At 42.0% G+C, this 26,143-nt stretch overlaps 1 protein-coding gene across 2 annotated transcripts in view; it reads right to left on the reverse strand.

Annotated features, from left to right (window-relative positions):
- Positions 1–3,438: 3,438 nt before the first annotated feature.
- RalGPS (Ral GEF with PH domain and SH3 binding motif) overlaps positions 3,439–26,143 on the reverse strand; it is a 156,688-nt gene continuing 133,983 nt past the window's right edge. For both annotated transcript variants that reach the window (XM_065238291.1, XM_065238292.1), the window contains exons 8-9: positions 4,230–4,565; positions 3,439–4,172 (exon numbers count right to left, since the gene is read on the reverse strand). In XM_065238291.1, coding sequence (XP_065094363.1) covers positions 3,920–4,172; positions 4,230–4,565 — 589 coding nt within the window. In that variant the 3' untranslated portion in view covers positions 3,439–3,919. The remainder of the gene's footprint in view (positions 4,173–4,229; positions 4,566–26,143) is intronic.

Below are 26,143 nucleotides of genomic sequence, written 5' to 3' on the forward strand. Positions count from 1 at the left end.
CGTCGCGAGAGCATTTCCAGTCGATGGTGTGTTATAATGCAGTTCTTCTTTACCCAACTATTGTGTTGCTCCTCTCGTCATGACCAACGTGATCATCTCAGAGAGAAAGCAGTAGGGTGGTTGTTGCGTGCTGTACCATCATCAGCATTGTTGACGGCTACTCCCGCCTTGAGTTGTTACATTCAAAGTGTTTTTTATGTTACTTCATACGCGAAGTTAACGATTTTCAGAGTTGGTTGGAAATGCTAACATGAAGCTTTAGTGTGATGATTTATTAGCTAGAGAATGATCTTTAGAAGAATGTAGGTGGATAGTTCCGTTAGAGTACGGCAGTATGAAAATTGAATAGAAGTTGAAAATGAGCGAAGGGCCATTAAAGCGACAGTTTTCAAGATGACGCACATTTTTGCCTAGCCCGTACGATGTACGCGGGGACTTGAAGTATGTCTCCAAGTCCACAGGCAAAAATGTGCGTCATCTTGAAAACTGTCGCTTTAATGGCCCTTCGCTCATTTTCAACTTCTATTCAATTTTCATACTGCCGTACTCTAACGGAACTATCCACCTACATTCTTCTAAAGATCATTCTCTAGCTAATAAATCATCACACTAAAGCTTCATGTTAGCATTTCCAACCAACTCTGAAAATCGTTAACTTCGCGTATGAAGTAACATAAAAAACACTTTGAATGCGATGAACAAATGATGTGTGGGCACGTTGTATTCGCGGCATTTCTGCAGAACCTGCCGAATCGTGAAAATTTGGTCCGAGGTAGCGCGGGCACCCATGAATCCCGCCTGGTATTGCCCCACGAACTCTCTTGCATATGGTGACAGACGGCGGCATAGAATTTGGGAGAGTACCTTGTAGGCGGCGCTCAGCAGTGTGATCGCGTGGTAGTTGCAGCAATCCAACTTGTCACCCTGTTTGTAGATTGGGCATACGACACCTTCCATCCACTCCTCCGGTAATATCTCCTTCTCCCAAATCTTGGCAATTACCCAGTGCAGCGCTCTAGCCAGTGCTTCACCACCGTATTTCAATAGCTCACTTGGTAGTTGATCTACACCAGTTGCTTTGTTGTTCTTCAGCCGACCGATCTCCTCCTCAACTTCTTGAAGATCAGGGGCCGGTAGCCTGTCGTCTTCTGCGCGTGCTCCAAGGTCTGTTGCCGTGCCACCTTTGGTTTTCTGCTGCTTCACCGTTGAGGTGCTCGTCATAGTACTGCTTCCACCTCTCAATCACCTCACACTCGTTCGTGAGAAGGTTACCGTCCAAGTCCTTGCACATATCGGCTTGCGGCACGTAGCCTTTGCGCGAACTATTTAGCTTCTCGTAGAACTTCCGTGTGTCGTTTACGCGGTACAGATTTTCCATCGCCTCGCGATCTCGGTCTTCCTGCTGACGCTTCTTCCTTCGGAAAACCGAGTTTTGTCTGTTCCGCGCTTGTCTGTATCGCTCCACATTCAATCTCGTGCGGTGTTGCAGCATTCTCGCCCGTGCTGCATTCTTCTCCTCTACTAACAGTTTGCATTCGTTGTCAAACCAGTCATTTCTTCGGTCCGGGATTGCAGTACCTAGTGCCGCTGCAGCAGTACTACCTATGGCTGAACGGATGTCCACCCATCTTCAAGAGAAGCTGCGCCAAGCTGCTCTTCCGTGGGTAGTGCAACTTCCAGCTGCTGCGCGTAGTCCTGGGCAACTCCGGTGTCCCGTAGTTGCTCAATGTTGGGTCGTGGCGTTCGACTTCGACGTGTGTTATGCACCGTCGAGAGTTTTGAGCGCATGCATACTGCAACTAGGTAGTGGTCCGAATCTATGTTCGCACTGCGGTACGTGCGGACGTTGATAATGTCGGAGAAGAATTTCCCGTCGATTAGAACGTGATCGATTTGGTTTTCTGTGTGTTGGTCAGGTGATCTCCAGGTGGCTTTGTGGATAGCCTTGCGGGGGAAAAAGGTACTTCGCACTACCATACCCCGGGAGGCTGCAAAGTTCACGCATCGTTGGCCGTTGTCGTTCGATACGGCATGCAGGCTGTTTGGCCCGATTGCCGGTCTATACATTGCCTCCCGTCCTACCTGAGCGTTCATGTCGCCGATGACGATTTTGACGTCCCGTTGCGAACAGCCGTCGTACACCTGCTCCAGCTGCGCATAGAACGCTTCTTTCTCGTCGTCGGGTCTCCCTTCGTGTGGGCAGTGCACGTTGATGATGCTGTAGTTGAAGAAACGGCCCTTAATCCTCAACTTGCACATCCTCGCGTTGATCGGCTGCCAACCAATCACGCGTTGGCGCATCTTACCCAGCACTACAAAGCCGGTTCCCAGCTCGTTGGTGGTGCCACAGCTCTGGTAGAAAGTAGCCGCTCGATGCCCGCTTTTCCATACCTTTTGTCCCGTCCAGCAAAGTTCCTGCAGTGCTACGACTTCGAAGTTGCGTGGTTGAAGCTCGTCATAGATTAACCTATCGCAACCCGGGAAGTCGAGCGATTTGCAGTTCCATGTTCCGAGTTTCCAATCTTAGTCCTTATTTCGTCGCGTAGGTCTGTGCCGATTGTTCCGATCCGTATTTCTTTCTTCGGTATTTGCAACTTTGTTTTTTTCCAGGGCGGCTTGCTGGGCCTGGCCCAACCCCCTGTCTTGCCGGGGGACCATCGTGCACAGCTCTGTTTAGAGTCCCACGCTGGCACTAGGACGGTGATCAGCCGCTCCTAACATGGAGAACAGACGCCGTTTTGAGCCGCACCTCCATGGTGAGCAGACGCTCAGGTTTGGTGAAGCATTTCCTCTATCACCGTACTATGGATACCGTTCTCAGCTTACTGCTGAGAATTAAATCTTCTTAAAATATTCTCACAAGTTCCAAGAACATTGTACATGGGTACAGGTTGAACGTACCGCAAGGAAACTCAAGTGGATGAGAAGGATGATTTTCTAAGGAAAATTAACTTTTATGATTATTTTAGAAAATACGTAGTTTTGTGAAAATTTCGTGGACTGCTGTGAATTAAATCTTCTCAAAATATTCTCATAAGTTTCAAAATATGCAGTGTCATCCCCTTGGTAAAAATGTCAATGTGCAGTGTCATCCCCTTGGTAAAAATGTCAAGATCACAGGTATAAAAATCAAACTACAATGTGTAGAATCGGAACCTACCTAATTAAATAACCAAAGATTTTAAGTAAACTAAAGGAGAAAAATCCATACAAATCTCTTATGAGGAAAATTCCCAAAGACTTGGTAGCCATCATAATGAAGTAATGCTGCTTATTTTATTGCTCCTTTGTTTTATATATTGTAGTGGCACAGTGGGTAGGGTAGTTGCGTATTTAGTATGTAATATTTTTTTTTTAAACCTTTATTAAGGAGATTTTTAGCCTTTGGCTAGTTCATCTCCAAAGTATGTAATATGTTTTATTTGGATATTCAAAATGTTTGATGCCATGCGTTATCAAAACCATAAATTGAATCACCACAAATACACTTTTCATTGCTTCGATTTTGTCCGCATCAACATCACCGCCAACACAAAACATTTCGGATGGTTTTTCACTTTCTCGCTTTTTCTCTTCCCTTATCATATTCAAAATAGGGAATAAATTTTCATGTGCTTTGACAGTCAGATTGGATTTGTTTCTGCAGTGTCGTTTTCTCGAGGGAAGAATAACAGATTACAAACAAAAGAAGTCAGTTGACAAATCTTCATCCTAGCTGCACTCTGACTCTGAGCGTGAAAAGCCAGTTCCGTCTCCGTAATCAAATTCTCAATACTTTCGGACTAAAGAAAAATGTAGGTTGCACAATATTAAAATTTAAAGCTGTTTTCGATCTTTTTACATTTTAGAGAGCACAAATGCATGCATAATAGGTTATCAATACTATCGATAAGTGATCAGTCCTAAATTTTGGTTCTTACTATTCAAAAGACATTAAATTTACAATTTGTTTACTTGAACTATTAATGGAATATGAAGAAATCACCTTGTTAAGAGCTTTAAGCCATAGAGAAGTAATATCTGCCGACTCAGTACGAAACTTGTAAATATGCCCATGTTGATGATTTACTAGCTGGAATATGTCACTATGAGCATCGTCTTTATCCTCCACTTTCCAGCCTTCCAAAGTACATATTTTTAATGGCTCTCGTTTATAATCACATCGATCCATACTAAAACAAAATCAATGAATTTCCTGACAGATATTTAAGTAAGTTCAATTTTCATACCCTTGAAAAGACCTTGGTGCAAAATATACTAATGAATTTGCCCATATTTGAATCCAGTATCGTTGCCAAGAAGAAACTGTTGGCTTACGTCGGTGTTTCATCACAGTTTTTCGTCGCAAGCTGCCTTGAAATCCTAGAATATCTCCATAAAGCTCCACATCATTTTCAAATCCTATTATGCCGTCTGAACTACCAGTCGACGACGTATTATCTGCCGAAACTTTGTCTTCCAGTACGGAGTCATCCAGGAGATGGCGTGATTTTCCAAATGATTCATTTCTATGAATTGTACATGAATAGCTTTGTGTGGTGGTAGAAGAAATTTTGTTGAAAATGCTGAAATATAAAAAAAAAAAAATTAAAGTCGAGTCTAAATCTGAATCAATTTTGCCGGATTTCATATTAAGCATACGAAATTAAATATGTGCTTATAGTAGAGAAATGTGTATTAATGGGATAAGCACTATGAGTCACACCCCGATGAGATAAAGTGTGGAGAGTTAATTAGATCTTTTTGCCAACACTGTTTTCTATTTCCTGTTTGATTAATAAAGTGAATACCCTTGGAAAAAGGAAAAAGGTTTGATTTTGAAGATTTCAAAATTTTGCACGGTGAGTTATAGTTATAGTCGTTTCGTGATTACTTTGCCAAAAAAGCCTGAGGTCCTACAACAGCTTGGAAACTCCTACCCGATCGCTAAACGCTGGCTCCTTTCGCTGAGTCGCCACCTCGAAGCGAACCCTTTGCTCAAATCAGCTTACTCAGAGTTCATACAAGAATATCTCCAGTTGGGGCACATGGAGGAAGTATCTGAAGACTCGTTGTCCACGTCCGCTTTCTTCTACCTTCCGCATCACGCGTCTTGTGCCACCGATACTGGAATCTCACTGAACTGGGTTGGTGGGACCGGTAGTGCAAGAGGACCTTGTCTGCATTACCATCCGATTTCGTGTGCCGAGATACACCATAATTTCCGACGTAGAAAAAATGTACCGTCAGATCTGGGTATATTTTCTCGACTTCCTTCTCCAGCAGATTATGTGGCTAGACAAACCTGATGGACCTATCCGAATCTTCCAGCTCAAAACAGTCACCTACGGGACCTCTGCCACACCCTATCTCACCACAAAGTGCCTCCAGGAGCTCGCAGAGCAGGGTCAGTCGTCTCATAATGCTGCTTCAAGGGTTCTTGCGAACGACTTCTACATGGACGACATGCACGCATGCACTTGGCCAAATGAACATGAGCCCGAGCGTATGTTTAAAGTTCATGTGCGCACTTCGTTTTCTTCAGCGCTCGAACATCAATGTTCGCACCCAAGCGCAGATGCTGGTTTCTTTTTCAACATTTTGTTTTCGGGTAAACGTGTGGTGTGTGTGACGAACGCAAAAATATTTTAGTGGTGATTTATTAGCGTTACCTATTCAGATATCTTTTATCACAAGAAGTAATCATCGGTAAGTAAGACTGTAAAATTAAATATATATATATATATATATATATATTCCAGCCGAAGCATATTTAGCTGTTGTGCTGGTAGTGATCCGCGCACTACGTCGTATGGTAGCCATTTCCATCCAAAACATTTCAAAACAAATTGCAACTAAAAAAACGTTTTGTGTTGAACTGTTGGGGTGATTTCTATAAGAAAGCTTCTTAATATAAGAAAGCTTTTGATGGGTTGTATTGGTATTTTTGTCAGACTAATTTGGAATTCACTATATATTTCTTGTGTGAATGGATATACTCATTTTAATGTCATATACAACCGTCGAGGTACGTAGGGACATCGATTTACGGAGGCAAACATATAACATTATTATGCGATACCAGTTGTGACACAGTGACTGCAGGGGCCTCAGATAGTCTAGTGTTATTCAAAAAGTTTTCAGCACCTGCTTACTTGTTTACATAGTTACAGTGGCGTCTCGTGAGAAAATTCACTAGTTGTGCACCTATTTTAAAAATATATTTGGTCTGTAACAGTAGAAGCCAATTTTGATGCAGAATAAAAAAATGGGATACAAATCTTTCGACGGGGATACCTGTATGAAAAATAAACGAAATGATGATGGGAAACAGTTCTGCTACCAGTTTCGCTTACTCTTGCATAGAAACATTAATTTTCTTTTTAAGTCTCATGTTTATGATATTTGTCATCGATACTCACCGTTTCCTAAGCAGTAGCGTAGAGTTGACGCCAATTGCGATTTCCTCGAAATGCTCCAATTCCCATGCAATTTCTTCGAGCATGACACAACCAACAATTTCCACTTGTCCATTTTCGGCAAAGTTCTGCGTTATGATTTTATCATTTCTTTTACATGTCGTTTTCAAGTTGTCCAACTTTGGCCGTGGGACGTCTTTTCTCGCAATAAGCATTTTTTAATTCATGGATCTTCTGGCAAACGGTCTTTTCAGGAGGTCATTAACTATATCCTGTTCCATGATTCCTATTTAATTTTGCACTATCTTATGAACAATATTCCATCAATGCGCTGAGACTACTGAATGAAATGCAGACAGGTAGTAAGAAAATTTAAAAATTTAAAAATTCGATGTGTGCGTGTAGATAGGTATACAACGAATGACGGCTCTCCAAGATTCAATCAATTCAGAGAGAAACTCAAATGCGACGTTGCCAATACGTGCAAAGATAGAAGTGCACAAGATAAACACTAACACATCGGCAATTATGCTTACGGGACTTCAATACATATACAACTGATCTGGTTGTAAATACGAGCGTTTCTGGTGCACAAGCAAAAGTGCTCAGTGCACGAAGGCATATTTTCCTTGCTTGTTCGCTCATTCGCCACGCCATAGAAGCCCAAAATGAGTTGTCTGCACGTGGTAAAATCCCAGCGTACCCGTACGTGAAAACAAGCTCGCTATGCCTCGCTTCTGTTTTTAGTTACTTTTCTTTCAGTGGCGGGTAAAACGGAGGTTGAGCAGCGATGTGGTAAGCAATTCAGTTACTATCCATATGAAACCAATAAATAGGGGGGACAAAAATGGTTTTGATTGAGTATTAAATGCAATTAACTTAAAGAATTTTTGAGATGAAAATCTCTTAAATTTTATGAAATATAAATTTCACTTTTTGAAAATTCGAGACTGTGCAGTGCACGAGGTGCACATATGGACGAGACGCCACTGCATAGTTATATTTTTACTTTACACTTATGATCATTATGTTTATTTTAATGGAAAGAACAGCATGTGATTTCAAGAAGGGAAAATTCTCGAAAAAATTTAATTTATTACAAACGATGTAATGTTTTCTAGTGAATTTTCCCTTCTTTTGAATATTAGTTGTTTTTCAAATATGTCATTCACTGTTTTTTTATTGTACAAGGATATATTTACATTTGTCATGGATCCACTTAGTCTAGTGGTAAAGGCATGGTCTTCCAACCCAGAGGAGGCAGGTTCGATTATCGGTCCAGTAGAGAGAATTTTCTCGATTTTCATGGGCATAATATATCATTGTGCTGCCATACAATATATAAATTCTTGCATTGGTAACCCAACAAACAATTTTAGCTGCAGACCAGCATATACAGGCAAAAAATAGCTGCATAAAGCAAATTAAGACTGTTTAAGCTGATCTGCAGCTGAAAATGTTAGTGGGACTGGCATCTAAATCTTAAAATAATAATTATAAAAATGCATCTAGAACACTACGTTGCTTGAAATGCGAAAAATAAGAAGAAAAAGAATAATAAATTTACATTTTTCAAGACATTTTTTAATATTTTCTTCCTTGATTATATTAAAGATGTTCCTTCTGGGAGCATAAGTCCTCTACTAACCTTACCGTTTATCGTATATGTTCTGCTTGCATGATTCATAATGGATCATTTTAGATGACCAGTTTTGAACCCATCACAGCTTGCTTTTGGCATTACTAAATATGGGCGATCCCATGTAAAATACTGAGTTAGTTCACAGTACAGTTCTGTCATAACCTCAGTCTCATCATTAATCCTTTATATGCTATTAGGGTACTTTAGGGAAGGTTAATTAATTTTGGTATCCATGACTGATACGTATTGCGATTACAATGTGCAGTCTTCATGACTGTGATTATATATGTTAATGGCCCTTGACTGAAACACTGCTCAGATAGAATCAAAGTTGTTTGAGTATAAATAAGGGCTGAAAAATGAGTTACATCGGAAGTTTCCTTGAAAATAATATGTGGCTTAAATATCAATCTATTTTCTATTCAAGTCTACTTTTCAATAAGAAAAGTAACGATGAATATATAAACGGTTTATTCAGAACTGATATCAATCGTGCATTTATAAAACTCATCACATCTTTCTTGATATTATACGTGATTTATATAAGTCCGTTGTTTCACAGTATCTTTTCCCATTTCGTATTATTTAATCCACACAGGAGCATGTTCTTAAGGTAAGCAACATTTTAACAACATTTAATACCAGTCCATCCGATGAACAGCAACCGGGAATATCGAATCAAGAATCCAAAAACCCAACAGAAGACGATTTGGAGGCTTTACTCGAGGAAGAGTGCCAGCAAGCATCTACTTATAGGTTGTGTCCTTCTCAAGTTGATGTTAAGCTGAGGCTTTTGGATTTGGCAAACACAAAAGGTCGACTACCAGTTAACACAGATATTGTGAAATATGGAGAATCTCGACGCTATGAAGATCCACATTTGTATGCACTTTCCACGATTGCATTGTCCGCATCAGCTACGCAGGTCTCAGTTGAGCGGTGTTTCTCGGCAATCAAGCTATTGCTGGAGCAACATCGGCTGCGAATGTCTCCACAAATGCTCAATGATTTGATGACTATTCGGTTCAGTCGTGATTTGTTGCCTGCTGCCATTAACAAATTCCAACAAACTGTATAAATATTTTTTTCTTTTCGTTATTTGTTATTTTGCGTTTCAAGTGATTGATTCGATTTGTTGTTTTATTGTTTATGTGGTTAAATAAATGGAATCTAAAAAATGAGTATATTACTGAGCAAAAATAAAACATCCCTTTATTTCAGAATACTGCATCAAGTTCCTCTATCAATCCTTCTTTACTACTAAATTTAAATTGAACTGCACTATAAACATTGCGCAATGCTTGGCTGACTTTAAGTCTTTTAAAACCATTTTTAACTAATTTAATTACTGGTAACTACGCGCAGTCAGAAAGATATTAGTGTTGACGATTGTCGCAAAATCGGACAAAATATCTCTTTTAATTACCCACGTTAAACGGCAATTATCATCTCGCCAACACCAACCATCACGCAAAACCTCCGAGGCGCAAACACGAAACATCAAGCCTGAGTTCATTTACGCTGCGCTCACCCCAGATGTTGTTCATTTCTCTCAAGTTCGATGTTCGTGTGTAAACATGATCTTGAGAGAGAACACGTGCTCTGAATGAACTTGCATTTCTGAAATTTGAACTCACGTTCAGCGCCGTGCATGTTTACGTGAAGACTGCAGCCAACAGCTCGAGCTTCTCCAAACAGCTGGGTTCAGCCTTCGTAAATGGGCTTCAAACTCACTCACTCAAACACAACCAGTCGTCATAGAGGCACACGGATTCAGCGATGCTCCTCTACGAGCATATGGTGCCTGCATCTATCTCCGTGTGGTGTCACCCAGTGGACCCGTACACCTCCAAATCAAAGGTCGCTCCAGTGGGAAACAGTAAAAATCAATAGAAGATCAGTCTTCCACATCTGGAACTTTCTGGTGCATTGCTCCTCAGCCTCCTCTTCAAGAAGTCCAGCACAGTTTGAAAACTTTTCTAAAGTGCTTCTACTGGGTTGACTCCACCATCGTGCTTCATTGGTTAGCTGGAACACCATCACGATGGAAGACGTTTGCAGCAAACAGGGTCTCCGAAATACAGCATATCACAATTGAAGGATTCGGATATTTGGTGGCATGGTCCAACCTGGCTCAGGCAAACGTCGAGGTTTTGGCCGTCACACATTCGTACGGCTGACGATAAGTTTCTGTCCGAGGACCTCGATGAACGATCAATCGCTCTGTCCGTTCAGATCCAACCTCCAAACCCCATACTCAGTCTACGATCATCATTTCCATCGCTAGTTCGTCTGGTGGCTTACTAACGAAGATTTAGCCATCATGTCAAGCCTGCTAACCGACAGGATCAAATGAAGGGATTACTCCGAACCACGAAACTCAACCAAGCAACCTACACTCTCGTTCGCTTCGCTCGAGTCATTTCCGAATGATCTACGATCCATTCGTTCCGATGGACAAGTCAAGCCGAACTCAAAGTTGAAATCACTCTCTTCGATCATCGTTGACGGCATTCTGCGTATCGGTGGCCAGCTTCGAAACGCGCCTGTTTCCGAAGACCGGAAGCATTTGATCATTCTTGCCACGCACCATCCACTTACGGAGCTTGTCATAACCTGCTACATGCTGGTCCACAGCTACTCATCGCAAGCGTGCGAGAGAAATACTGGCCACTGCGAGTACGAAACCTGGCGTGGAAGGTAGTTCATGCTTGTCTAAAGTGCTTTCGCTGCAAACTCACTGCTCTCGAACAGATCATGGGCGATCTACCAGCTCAACGCGTCACACCAACGTTTCCGTTTCACTCGAGCTTGTAGTGGATCTCTCGACAAATGCGTTCATCACTGCCCTAAAACGATTGGTTGCCCGGCGTGGCAGGCCAGCAGTCATCGAATGCAACAACGCTAAAAAGTTTGTAGGTGCATCAAGAACGCTAGCGGAACTACATGGACAAGCACGCTGTAACCACTTACTGTGGTGAAGAAGGAATCCACTTCAAGTTCATTCCCCCGCGCTCTCCCAATTTTGGCGGACTTTGGGAGGCTGCTGTGAAATCCTTCAAGAAACATTTTAAAGCCAGAATCGGGACAACAGTGCTGCTCAAGAACGACATCGAAACGCTCCTGACACAGATATAGAGCTGCCTAAACTCCCGTCCATTGACTCAGCTGACGTCCGACCCAGAGGATTTGAAAATTCTAACTCCAGGTCATTTTCTCTGGCACATCGTCCACTGGTTTCCATCCCAGAACCATCCAATGAAAAAGCGCTGACCGTTACCAGCAAACTCAAGAATTCATCCAACGCATCTGGAAGCGTTGGAGCAAGGACTACCTATGCGGACTCCACGTGATGGGACGATGGTGCTGCTAAATGACGACAATCTTCCGCCGCTCAAGTGGTGCTGTGGCCGGGTGACCCAGATATTCCACGGTGATGATGGAAACGTCCGGGTAGTCTCCGTCCGAACCCAAGATGGCGAATAACGGCGCGCAATCACGCGCGCAATTGCGTGCTTCCTGTGCAGCAACCAGCATCCGCTGGGACCAACGGTCTTCTATCCGAGATGTAACAGCATGCTCAGCGCTGCGGCGTTTATGTGTTGTCCAATATTCTAACAGTTAGCACAAAACTAATGCTTCTTTTCATTCTTGAACGCCATCACACCACCGAGACTAGCTCCACTGGTACCTTGGGCCTCCGATGACCCCTGGCTTCTCAAACCAATGACTGGCCTCGATGAACTTCCAACAAAAGTACGAACACTCCTTTCGAACACTGCAATCATCCCCAAGGATTTCCCAAGAGTTTTAAAAACTGCATACAGCAAAAACCCCACCCCGCTGTCCAACAACGCTTATGAGATAGAGCAATTGTTTTTGAATAATTCATCTGAACATACCAAATCGGCAAGATAAGAAATTCCGAAAATATTTCAGTTTGGAATCTGACTCCCATTGGAACACCGGCAGTTGGCAGAAAAAAGTATTTTTAGCGTCAAAATTTCAATCGCATGAAAAGCCCAGCTAAAATGAAAGAAATCCACCAGAACATTATATCTTCTTCTTCTTTTCAAATAATTCTTGGAACTGAAACAAGCTGGGACGAAAGCGTCAGAAGCGAAGAAAATTTTGGAAACAATTTTAATGTATTCCGGCACGACAGGAATTTTCAACTCTGTAATAAAAAGTCTGGTGGTGGAGTACTCATTGCCATCAATGCTGACTTTACTTCTGAAGAAATCATAACCAATAAGCACAAGGAATTCGAAAATGTCTGGGTCAAAGCACTATTGCCGGTGAAATACACATTTTTTCTTCTGTGTATTTTCCACCTAAACATGCCCACAAGCAGTCTTTTGAACTATTTTTTCAAATTGTTGAAACTATAATGTCAAATATGGAACCAGAAGTAAAACTGCATATTTATAGCGAAATCGCAGACTTTATTACAGACATTGAAAATGAATCATTTTTACTCCCGGTCGTAGGTGAAGACGAAACATTACAATTATTATTCGACGAAATATCTTATTTTGGTCTTAATCAAATAAACCATGTAAAAAATCAACAAAACTCATATTTAGACCTTTTATTTACAAATTGTACTGAAGACTTCTGTGTGGATACATCATAGCAATTGAATTCTCAATCTTCGTACAAAATTCTTCTTCCTCCAGCGACTTGGAATACGAGGAAGTGCCGGAATACCATAAAGCAAATTACGAAGAAGCCAAACGTAGACTATGCACAATAAATTGGCAAAATTTAATAAGTATTGAAGGAAATGTCGATACTGAAGTAGAAAAACTTCACTCAATTCTTCAAAGCCTGTACAAAACTGTACCATCAAAAAAAAAAGAAGACGAGCACAAAACAATAAACTACCCGCATGGTTCAATCCACAACTGAAAAATTTGAAGAATAAAAAACAGAAAGCTCATAAACTATGTTGGGACTTTGGACCAACTCTATTTTTTATCACTTTTCGGCTGGGCTCACAGATGACAGTCAAGCTGCCATCAACGTCGATGCCATGACAGCACCAACAAGAAACGTCATTGAAAAAACAGAGAGTAAGAGAAGAAGAGAAGAACACTAAGAACCGCGAACACGCGTAATTTGTAACCGTCTTATTTTATCGTAAAATACAGTTTTAATTTGATTAATTTTACGTGTCGCGTTTTAATACTGCTATTCCGAAACGGCCACTTCGGACACACGCGACCGTAAAAGTGGCGACTCGGGAAAGTTTTTTTTCTCGCAGTGAAAAACGTCGGGAAAAGTGTCGCACGCACGGAATAGACGCCGGCTCAACATGGATGATGAGCATAACCGCAATCTGGGCCCGGGAAATCAGCCAGCACCAGGAATCAGCGGACAACGAGTTCAGCAACCACCTGGAGTGAACACCCAGCGCACCGAATCGCAGCAGAATAATCACCCACAGCCAAATCCTCCGCATCCACCTCCAAATCCACAACCGGCACCAACCGAAGCAATTTTCGCCCACCTTTTCCAACAGCAGCAGACTTTCACACACCAGCTCATGCAGCAACAGCAGGAGTTCATGCAACGCAGCAAACACTTTTTCATCAAGCATTGCAGTCGATTCGCGTTCAGGTACCTCCAAACCCTGAAATCATCCTGGATTCGCTGGCGAACAACATTAAAGAGTTTCGCTACAAACCAGAGGGAAGCGTCACGTTCGCTGCTTGGTACGCCCGGTACGACGACCTGTTGAAAAAGATGCTGCTCGCCTAGACGATGAGGCCAAGGTCCGCTTGCTCATGCGGAAACTGGGTGCTGCGGAACACGACCCGAAAAAAAATTACAGTGAAATTTTCAGTGGAAACAATGCTCTAACATTAATATTTATTGTCGACAATAAAAATGATTGTTATAATGTTGTACCCTTCCGAAAACGGCAAAACTGCTACCTAGCTGTACAATGAATGTACATAATAAAATGTTGTTACAATGATTTTCATTGTATTTTTCATTTATTTTATTGTTAACATGATTCGATCACGAACAATAATGAACAACTCTATTACAATAAAAATTGTTGTTACATTAAATATGGGTGTGTTTTCATTGTGGGTTACTTCACGAACAATAAAAATAAATCTGATTGAAGCATGCAGACTATGAGAGGGTCAGCAACACTGCCAATGTAATCAAGATAGGCGCTGCTCGTATGGCTCTTGCTTTGACAGTTCGTTTGGCTCTATTCGTTGCCAAGTCAATTGAACGCCTACGACCAGATCGGTGAACTCAACTCTCCTGCCTCATTTAAATCCCGCTTAATGCAGATCTTTTCCGTGCAGTCAATAATCATACAATAATAATAAAAAAAAATCCACCACTTGAAGATGTCAGGAAATAACTCTCAGGTGGAAGCATATTTCATGGGCGATTCTCTCCAGTTGAATGCATTAACTTATCAACGACGCTCAACCACCAAGGAGACGTGACCTAGAGAGATCGAGTGCAGGGGAGTTGGCCTCCATTTCTGACAAGTTCCGGATCGAATCTCAATCCATAACCAGTAAAAAAAGGACTCACCCGTATCAGACATACCACCCCCTTCCCTTCCCGGGGTGACGTTTTATTTTGTCGATTTATTTTTAAAGTCGATAAAGTAGATCTGTCAAGACAACACATACACTCTAAAGTACACTGTTATTTTTTTTAATCAATAAACTCGCCAACCAACAGTAAAATAACAATAATATATCATGTTATTGAAAAAAAAAATTTATGGGGAAATCATGAAAATTTCATTGTTAAGATACTTAACAACCCCCCTTTTTTATTGTAAATTTTCCATTTACCATAAAATTTACTGTTTTGTTCAACATAAATCAAGGTAAATTTATTGTAGACGTAACAATATAAATCATTGTTAAGACCTGGGTACTGCGAACACAGCCGTTTTTGTTTTGCAAGTCAGCAGGAAACAACTTGAAAATTTTCCGATATCACAAATTTTTTTGCTAAAGCACTGCTCACAATTTGCATATACATGCTGTCAAAAGTTCACCCTTTGCTCCATAAATAACGTGTACATGGTGTTGGGAGTGCACCTACCCACATGACTCTTATAAGGTTTGTTAGCATTCTTCCTTCAGCAGTTCGTGCATGTTCGTTCGTTCGTTACATTGTTTACATCCGAGTATTTGAGCAATTGTTTTTGTTGAAGAATATTAGTAAAAAAAATGCCGAAATGACAATATTTTCAACATTGACCACAATACTTTCTCTGCCGACGGGGATTGTATGAGAAAAGTATCACTTTTAGCAGCTCTAGATCGTTGGATTCTTTTTGACAGCACCAGTTGGATTCTGTTTTGACAACCATTTCGTGTTTCTCCGCGTCACTCAGGTTAAGACAATAATTTTCGTCTTATTGTTACATTGTTTTTTATTGTATTTTTGTTGTTATTTTTTTTCGGGGAGCGATACGTAAGTTTCATCTTACCGAAGGTTCCAAAAAACTTTCCGTTCGGCGACACAGTAAAAAAACTGAAAACGCTTTTCGGTGCTGTCGAGTCCGTCGTAAGCAAACGGTATCGCTGTTTGCAAATTGCAAAGCAACCTACCGAAGATTTAATTTCGTTTGCCTGTCGAATCAACAAGAGCTGTTTTTTTTTTTCCTTTGGTTTGTTTTTTTCGTCGATCTTGTTTTCCGTGCTGAGCACCAATGCTACCGACGTGCCAGGAAGGCAGCTCCTACACCTGGACCCTACCTATCGACCCATCAACTCATGAACCGGGGACCAACGGCTTTACTTCCCATCCGAAGGAAAGCGTGATCAGAGATGTTATGCCTCAGAACATCCCGGCGGCGCCAACTGGGATTGAACCCAGGCCTGCTGGGGTGAGAGGTAATCACGCTTACCACTACACCACCGGCGCCGTTCAACAAGAGCTGTGTTGAGTTCGAATTGAGCAAGATGACCGAAGAGCAATTCAAATGTTTGATGTTTGTTTGCGGTCTGAAATCGGAGGGAGATAGCGAAATACGAACAAGATTGCTTTCGAAGATAGAGGAGCGGACGGACGTTACACTCGAACAGCTGTCAGCGGACTGTCAACGATTGTTGTGTCTGAAGCATGATACGGCAATGATCGAATCGCCAACGTCAGCAGCAGTGCAGTTCGTCAAACGTAAGCAATTCAACAAGTATCCACTGAAGCCCAACCGGAACGAAACAAGCCAGGAACGTACCAGCATCACCCTGCTGGAACTGTGGAGCTATGCACTTTAACCGGGACTGCACGTATAAGCAACACAAGTGCAACGATTGCGGTCTCGTCGGCCATCGTGAGGGGTATTGCTCGAGCGTTCGGAAAAACCCCAAATCATCGGCTTTCAAGTCGAAAGGCCGACCGAAAGCTGTCTCAACGAAAACAGTAAGTCTTCTGGTAAATACCGTTAACAAAAAGCGTTGTTTCGTTCAAGATCAAGTCAACGGAGTGGATGTACGTCTTCAGTTAGACACTGGATCTGACATCAGTGTTGTGTCGAAGCGGATCTGGGAGAAAGTTGGCAAGCCACCGATAATGCCATCTACGGAACGAGCCACAACAGCGTCAGGAGATCCGCTAAAGCTACTTTTCAAGTTCGTCTGCACCGTATCAATCAACGGTGAGCAACGCCAAGCACAATTCTACGTGGTGGAGAAGTCCCTTCAGCTGCTAGGGATCGACATGCTCGATGCTTTCGGATTGAGGTCTGTGCCTATCAATTCCTACTGCAACCGTGTCACCAGTTCTTCTACCACTGTGGACACCCTCAAGGCGGCATTTCCGGAAGTCTTCCGAAGTACAAAAACAAAATTCAAGCTAGAGCTCAAGCAAGATGCAGTACCGGCGTTTCGCCCTAAACGTCCTGTGGCTTACGCCATGTACAGCACGGTGGATGACGAGTTGGACAGATTGGAGCGCGCCAAGATCATTTCAACGGTTGATTTTTTCAACTGGGCGGCCCCGATTGTAGTCGTCCGCAAGGCCAACGACTCCATACGGATTTGTGGGGATTATTCTACCGGCCAATGACACCCTGCAGCCGCATCGGTACCCTCTCCCGTTACCGATAGACATTTTCGCCAAGTTAGCCAACTGCACCGTGTTCAGCCAGATAGACCTTTCTGACGCCTTCCTCCAGGTGGAAGTCGACGAATGTAGTCGGGATCTTCTTGCCATTAACACCCACCGAGGATTGTACCGCTATAACCGTCTACCACCAGGAGTCAAGACAGCACCAGGAGCATTCCAGCAGCTGATAGATACCATGTTAGCTGGTCTCCCGTGCACTTCTGGTTACCTTGATGACGTGGTTGTTGGCGGAAAAGACACTGAGGAGCATTGGACCAATCTTCGTGCAGTGTTGGAGTGGATTCAAGAATTTGGTTTCACCATCCGGTCAGAGAAGTGTACGTTCGCTCAGCCATAAATCAAATATTTGGGCTACCTACTCGACCGCAACGGGCTACGACCAGATCCAGCGAAGATTCAAACTATCACCGACATGGCTCCTCCCACTGATGTCTCCGGCGTACGCTCTTTCCTCGGGGCGGTTAATTATTACGGTAAATTCGTCCATAGAATGAGAACTCTTCGTTTCCCGTTGGACGAGCTACTCAAGGCTGGCACCGAATTCCGTTAGACAACACAATGCCAACAGGCATTCATGAGGTTCAAGGAGATTCTTGCTTCAGATTTGCTCCTCACCCATTACAACCCGAATCTCGACATCGTCGTATCCGCAGACGCTTCTTCTGTCGGTGTTGGTGCCACTATCAGCCATAAATTCCCGGATGGTACCATGAAGGTCGTTCAGCATGCGTCGCGAGCACTCACACCAGCCGAGCGGAACTATAGCCAACCCGATCGCGAAGGCCTAGCTATCATATTCGCGGTAACGAAATTTCACAGAATGTTGTTTGGTCGGCGCTTCCATCTGCAAACGGATCACGCACCTCTTTTGAGGATTTTTGACTAGAAGAAAGGCATTCCGGTCTACACGTCGAACCGATTGCAGCGCTGGGCGCTAACGCTGCTACCGTACGACTTCACCATCGAGAACGTTCCAACAGCGAAGTTCGGTAACGCGGATGTGCTTTCTCGACTCATCAGCCAGCACGTGAGACCGGATGAGGATTACGTTATCGCCTCGGTTGCTCTTGAGGACGATATCAGGTCAGTTACCACCGATACGATTAATATCCTTCCTTTGAGTTTCAGGATCGTACAAAAAGCCACTCAGTCCGATCCTGTCACAAAAAAGGTATACCGTTTCCTGCACGATGGCTGGCCAGCATCTAAGCAGATTTTCGACCCAGAGTTGAAGCGTTTTTGCGACCGTCAGGAGTCACTCACCACTGTCCAAGGCTGTATCCTCTTCGGCGAACGTCTGGTCATTCCTTCGTCGTACCGCAAGCGCTGCCTCGACCAGCTTCACCGAGGTCATCCGGGTATTCAACGAATGAAAGCCATTGCCAGATCGTACGTCTACTGGCCATTCTTGGACAGCGAAATTGCCGACTACGTCAAGTCATGCCGACATTGCGCCACCGCTGCGAAGTCTCCACCAAAGTGTGCCCCGGTACCATGGCCAAGATCCAGCAAGTCATGGGAGCGCGTCCACATAGATTATGCTGGACCCATTAACGGAGAATACTACCTCGTCGTCGTGGACTCGTACTCGAAATGGCCAGAAATCATCCAAACTCGTAGTACGACTAGTGCAGCAACAATTGGCATCCTGAAGGACGTATTCGCACGATTTGGTATGCCAGCTACGTTGGTCAGCGACAATGGGCCACAGTTCACCAGTGCAGAATTCCAAGGGTTCTGTGTGGAGAACGGCATCGACCACCTAACTATTGCACCGTTTCATCCGCAATCCAACGGGCAAGCTGAAAGGTTTGTCGATACTTTTAAACGGTCTGTCAAGATAATTCAGGAGGGAAGAGGAACAATACACGCAGCACTCAACACTTTCTTGATCACCTACAGAAGCACTCCTAACCATTCAGCACCGGATGGCAAATCGCCAGCGGAAATCATGTTCGGTCGTCCAATCAGAACGTGTTTGGAGTTGCTTCGTCCGCCGCCTGACCACTCAACGTTTCACAACCAACCGACGGAGGCAAGAACAGAACGAAGTTACCAACGTGACGACCTGGTCTTTGCGAAAGTCTACGTTAATAACAACTGGCACTGGACACCTGGAGTTGTATTGGAGAAAATCGGTACAGTTATGTACAATGTTTAGGTTAACAATCGGAAGCTCGTGCGGTCACATATCAACCAGCTCAAGGACCGTGCTGCAGCTGATCGACATGCCAAAGCTGTCACACAAGATACCAAGAAGCTTCCCATCAACATCCTGCTTGATGCGTGGGATCTGCCCAAGTCTCACTCGCAGATTTTGTCACCAGGACCATTGCCGATCGGACTTCTAGGCAATCCACCACCCTTGCCGTCCTCGACACCCAACAGCTTGATGCACGTCCCGGTATTGTCACCGGTGCTTCCGTCGTCCTTATCAGCGTCCTCGTTGAGCTTCCCACAAGTCTCGGCGTCTACAGCAGGCTCAGTCACTTCGGACTTCCAGTCTGCCATCGAGCTAGAACCAGTAGTCCAGGCACCTCGCCACTCTTCGCGCGTTCGAAGAGCGCCTCAGCGATTCCAGCCGTACCTCCTGTATTAGAGAGGAGATGTTGGGACTTTGGACCAACTCTATTTTTTTATCACTTTTCGGCTGGGCTCACAGATGACAGTCAAGCTGCCATCAACGTCGATGCCATGACAGCACCAACAAGAAACGTCATTGAAAAAACAGAGAGTAAGAGAAGAAGAGAAGAACACTAAGAACCGCGAACACGCGTAATTTGTAACCGTCTTATTTTATCGTTAAATACAGTTTTAATTTGATTAACTTTACGTGTCGCGTTTTAATACTGCTATTCCGAAACGGCCACCTCGGACACACGCGACCGTAAAAAACTATACAAAAAAGAAAAAACTGAAACCAATTTGCGAAACTATCACAACTTATGTAACCAATTAAGTACAGCCATCAACTCTGCATATGAGGACTATAACCGCAAAGTCGAAAATGAAGTCAAATCATGTCCTAAGAACTTTTTTAATTAATTATATGATTTGAGTAGTAGCTATACTGAAGATCCGAGAGATGTCGCCCCTTCAGTGGTAGGAAAATCATTTTTGCAGTATGGAGAATATCAGAAAATCCACGATTTGTGACTAAACATGCTTTCACAGAAGGAAACAAATAAACGAGTGTTTACCTTATCACCATAGTAATGTACTCGTGCAATTTTTGTACATCTAAAACTGCTAATAAAGTCGATAATGAATAAAAACTGAAAATTTTCATGCATTTCCAAATGGTTTCCTACCATTCCCATACATTCGAAAGTGACTGGCCCTCTGGATGTGGATGATGTCAAAAACAACAAAACATGATTAATTATGTAAACACGAAATTAAAAAGCAGCAATTTTCCTTCGCGAATTAATTTGGATGCAAATGTAGGTGAGAATTCTTCTGAAATTTGCAATCTCTTTGCAAATTTCTTCCATGAAGTATACACCACATTTTCCGACGAAGATCGTGACCGCGATTTCTTTGCATTCATTCCTGAAATTTCTAAAAACATCTCTGTCAACCAACTTTCTCAACATGAAGTCCTCAATGCACTAAAAAACTTAAACGCGTCGAAAGGGTCTGGACCTGACGGCATCGCACCCATATTTTTGAAAAACCTTTCTGAAGAACTCGCATTTCCTCTAGAGCGTCTTTTCAACATGTCTCTGAAAAATGGAAAATTCCCTAAAATTTGGAAATCATCTTATTTGGTACTTATTTTCAAATCAGGTGCAAAATCATACATTCGAAATTGTCGTGGAATTGCTATTATTTCTTGCATTCCAAAACTTTTTGAATCAATCGTAAACGGCAATATTTTTAAGCAGGTGAAAAAACTAATATTTAACAAGTAAACAGAACGACTTTTTTAAAGGTTGCTCAACTACCTCTAATCTTCTAGAATATGTATCTTTCATTATTAAAGCGTTGGACAGTGGCAAGCACGTTGAAGCGCTATACACCGACTTCAGTAAAGCATTTGACCGCATCGAAATACCATTATTAATCCTCAAATTGCAGAAAATAGGAATGGAGCCTGGACTTTTGAATTAGCTTCAATCATACCTAACACATCGTAAACAAATAGTCCGCTTTCAAAATAAACTTTCAGAACCGATTTCAGTCACCTCTGGGGTACCTCAGGGTTCTCATTTAGTCCCACTTCTTTTTATTTTGAACATAAACGACATTTCCTACATACTTAAAAAAATAAAATTGCTTGTATATGCAGACGACATGAAGCTCTTTATGGAAATAAGTAATTCTAGCGATGCAGAAGAATTCCAGAATGAAATCAATATATTCCACACCTGGTGTAGTAAAAGTCTACTTCAACTGAACGTAAAAAAATGTACTGCAATAGCATTTAGCAGAAAAATTGAAACACCGCGTATTGAAATATCATTAGGCAACCAAATAGTAGAAAAAAGCAAAATTGTAAGAGATCTAGGTGTAATCCTAGACTCCAAACTAACTTTTATAGAACATTATAATACTATCATTAGTAAAGCAAACAGAATGCTAGGCTTCATCAAAAGGTTCAGTCATAATTTCGAAGACCCATACACTATTAAGCTATTATATACCACATATGTAAGGCCAATTCTGGAATACTGCCACCTAGTATGGAATCTATACATTTCCATACACGAAGAACGCATAGAATCTGTCCAAAAACAATTCCTTTTATATGCTTTACGTAAATTGAATTGGACTGCATTTCCATTACCATCTTATGAAGCGCGCTGCATGCTCATCAATATACAAACACTTAAGGAGCGCCGCCAATTTGCAATGGTTTTCTTCATCAACGACATTATTTAAATGCGCATAGATTCGGCAGAAATTCTCGCACAATTAAATTTTTACACACCTTGTCGATATCTTAGAACACGGAATATATTTTCAGAAAAATCGTACTATGCAAAAAATAGCCCAATCAACCGAATGATGCGCCTATAGATTTTGCATTGCGGAACTATTGACATTACTATGTCCAAGCAGCAAATAAAAACTAAGCTAAAACAGAATAGAATTAATGCATAATATGTAAGTAAACATTATAATAATCGTTGTATGTAGTCTACACTGGCTTGACGAAATGGAAATAAATATTTGAAATGCGTAATGCTCTCTGCAGAAAAATTCAAACCATAAATATTTGAATAGCTATTACTTTTTTTTTTAGATACATTCTAGCACCGTACTTCCTTTGGCAAAGTTGTTAGGCACTTCCTGGACTATATTTGTACATACTAAGTTGCACGGTTCATGCAAAATTGTGGTCTCTAGGGATAAAAATGCAAAAAAGCTGGTTTTCCCATACTAATTTCCATACTAATTTCAAGCGCAATGCGGAAAGCTGAGTTACAACCAATTGTTCCCAAATTTTGCACAGTTGTTTGGGACTCCAATTGGAACCAAAAAAGGGTTGTTCTCGATTGGTGCGGTAAAGTTTGCGTTTTTTCATATAACGATGACCCACTCTAGTACATATATCTCGATAAATCTCTGTTATCTCTTCCTATCATCGCTCCGAATGATCGTGTGAACGAGTGTTCGAATGTTTGTAGAGTTTTACTCATAGCTATTCTCTGTATAACCAGTATACAAGAGTCAGATTAAGGGATTAATAAAAAAATTCAGGACAGTGTTGAGCCCGTTGAATTTCAAGATCTTAGCTCCTTAGATTCTATCTCACCAACCTATCATCATAAAAAAAAATTATTTTTGTCTAACTTGTTTATTTCATTTTGAGAACTTTGAACTTACGAAAGTTATGACAACATCTATCAATATTGTTTATCATTCCAATCATGTTTTTCTCTTAGTTGAAGATGCTAATTTCAAATAACAGACTGTAGTGGTAATTTTTATACGATAGATGGAGTAGATGAAAGCATAGAGTTGATAGTTCCGTTAGAGTACGGCAGTGTGAAGATTGTATATAGATATTAGACAAGCGAGCTAGGACAACTTTAAGGAAGGTACAAATCGGTTTTTTTCATCTATCTTTACCAAACTCCCCCTTTGGAGAGGGATGGTGAGGGGTGTCCCCCCCCCCCCCCGCCACCACTGGCAAAAAGAGATGAAGACCGACCCGCTCATGTACCAACTGTGTGTTTGAAACAGTTCTACCGATTTTTTACCGCACTTCAGTTGTTATTTGAAGGAAGGCATCCAGTCGTAGGTTTGGAAATTGCAACTATTGTTTACCCCTACCACGATATGTGCTCCTGTCATCGTCGACTTGACGATCTCGAGGGGGCACGGGTGGGGTAGGTGCTGCTACTGTACCTTTCGACCATTGACAGTAGTTGATGGTATGCTCCCATCCAGAGTTATGTACTTTGACTATTTGTTTTTAGTATTACTTCTACGTGAAGTCAACGATTTACATAGTTGAAGATGCTAATTTCAAATAACAGACTGTAGTGGTAATTTTTATACGATAGATGGAGTAGATGAAAGCATAGAGTTGATAGTTCCGTTAGAGTACGGCAGTGTGAAGATTGTATATAGATATTAGACAAGCGAGCTAGGACAACTTTAAGGAAGGTACAAATCGGTTTGTTTTTCTCGTCAAGCGTACAAAAGGGAACATTCCATAGATTTTGTAGGCGTATGTACTTTCACGAAAATGCTTTGTATTGTATAAATTATGTAAATATAATTTTAAAATTGCCAAGTATTATTTTGAATTTATAATTTGTTTTGCCATGTATTTTGGTATTTCAATATAAAATATCGTTCACGTTATTTATTTACCATTTACATTTATTCATTTTGTGGAATAATATTACACGCTCATTTAAGTTAAATTGAAATCACTATTACAAATGAAACGTATTTTCAATCCACATAGAAAATGAAACGTTTGCATACAAGCTACCTTCCAAAATTCATTTTTATCGCCACTGGAAACGATGATTGATTTGTGAGTCTCATTGTTAAGTCCAAGGTTCGAATCGGAACTATTCTCTCTCATAAAAAAAAATCAATCGAACCAGAAATAGATTGAAGCGAGACAGTTTAATCAAACGGTATGACCGAGAAAGAGATAGAGTTTCAATCGGCTCAAGATCGTAGTTGATGAGATTTGTCGTTTAATTACTAGCCGCGAAGTCTATTGTAGGATAAAGATAAGAGGAAAATAAAATGTATTCAAAATCTGACTTTGAAGGTACAATTCAATTAAGAGAGAAAGAAAAGAAAACAAGGGTATTCTTTAAGTGCATGTCTTGCTTTTTCTTGATTGGTCGAAAGAGGAGAAAATATACCTATTTAAGTGAGAAACGTAGCCCAAGTAGATCATTCTTGATTCTGACCGCAAGCAGTAAACATCTCCTAGCACCAGCACACACCCGAAGAGAAGAACACCAGCAGCAGTCACCTGAAGAGAAGAACATCAGCAGCAGCACGCATCGAAGAGAATAAATACCGTTGGTACTGCGCTACCACAGTCATTCTTGGCACGGACCGCGAGCAGTAAACATCTCCTAGCAGCAGCACACACCCGAAGAGAAGAACACCAGCAGCAGCCACCCGAAGAGAAGAAGAACGTCACCAGCAGCACGCATCGAAGAGAATAAATACCGGTGGTACTGCGCTGCCCCCAGTCATTCTTGGCACGGACCGCGAGCAGTCAACATAGTATCAGCACCAACTCCGTAGAGAAGAACACCAGCAGCAGCACTCACCCGAAGAGAAAATCGGCAGCACTCGAAGATGGATGGCTTGAATCGTTCGGTTAGCGGCGCCGGTCTTACCCGAAGAGAAGACCAACAGCAGCACCAACCGGCAAGAAAATCAGCAGGCAAGACGTCCGATTACGACAATGGCGCAGCCGGTGGCAATTCGAAGCCTCCTGACAAAAGGTAAGCTTATCTGTGAAAGTTGTATTGAAACTATTGAGATCTTATAGAAAAGGAAGATCTCAAATTAATATTCCAATCGAGAAGGTGGAATGTGTAGGAACTTTTTATAGAAAGAACGAGTTCTTGTATTCCAATAGAAAAGGTGGAATATAGCTTAGGATCTCCGATAGAAATGGCGGAGGATCTTTTTCTAATGCAACGTATGATTGAAAAGGCATAGTTGCATGCTTTGAAACTGAACTTAAAGAATTGTTTTATCATCTTTACAGAAATACCAAAGGTAAAATTACGAAGAGACTAGCGGATGAACTAGCAAAAGCGAGTGTGGTACAAGGAAAAATCACCAAGAACAAGAAGGACGAATCATCAAGTACGGAAGTGGAGAAAGGAAAAGTGACGAGAAAAATGAAGGAAGAATTGACAAAACTAAAAGCGGAATTGGAGATAGCACGCAAGGAAAAGGAGGAATTGAGCCGCGCCTTAGCTGCAATAAACCAAAACGACGATGCAAGACCAAGCACGATAAACAACGAACCGAATAAAGGAAATGAGACACTTCTTATAACTATGAGTAATATGTCACTAAGTTGTATCAATATTCCGGAGTGCGTTCCAGCAGCAGGTGAAACGGAACTCAGCAAAAGGGTATATGACCACTGGAAAAGTGTTCTCAACGCCTCACTGAATCTCATTCAAGCTACCGATGAGACAACCAGGATCGATTTTTTCCGCATCAAAGCGGGGCCCTCGCTGCTCGAGTTGGTTGAGGGAACTACTACGCAGCCAGAATTACCAGATGAAAAGCAGTTTCCATACTCAAATGCAATTGCTCGTTTGGATGCTTATTTTGGTTCACGAGCATACATTTTGTCTCAGCGTAGCAAGCTGGCAAACATTTTGCAGAGAAGAGGGAAGCTCAACATCGAGTACGTGAAACGAGTTTCAGCTGCATCGAAGCTATGCAATTACAAGCAAGATGAAGAATTCGAAGCCATTTCTCGAACTATCACCAGAGGTTCATCAGACAGACGCGTGAGAACACT

The sequence above is a fragment of the Ochlerotatus camptorhynchus genome, unplaced genomic scaffold (assembly GCF_037179485.1).
Source record: "Ochlerotatus camptorhynchus isolate MF236.1 unplaced genomic scaffold, CSIRO-AGI_Acam_v1.1 ptg000749l, whole genome shotgun sequence".
NCBI classification, from domain to species: domain Eukaryota; kingdom Metazoa; phylum Arthropoda; class Insecta; order Diptera; family Culicidae; genus Ochlerotatus; species Ochlerotatus camptorhynchus.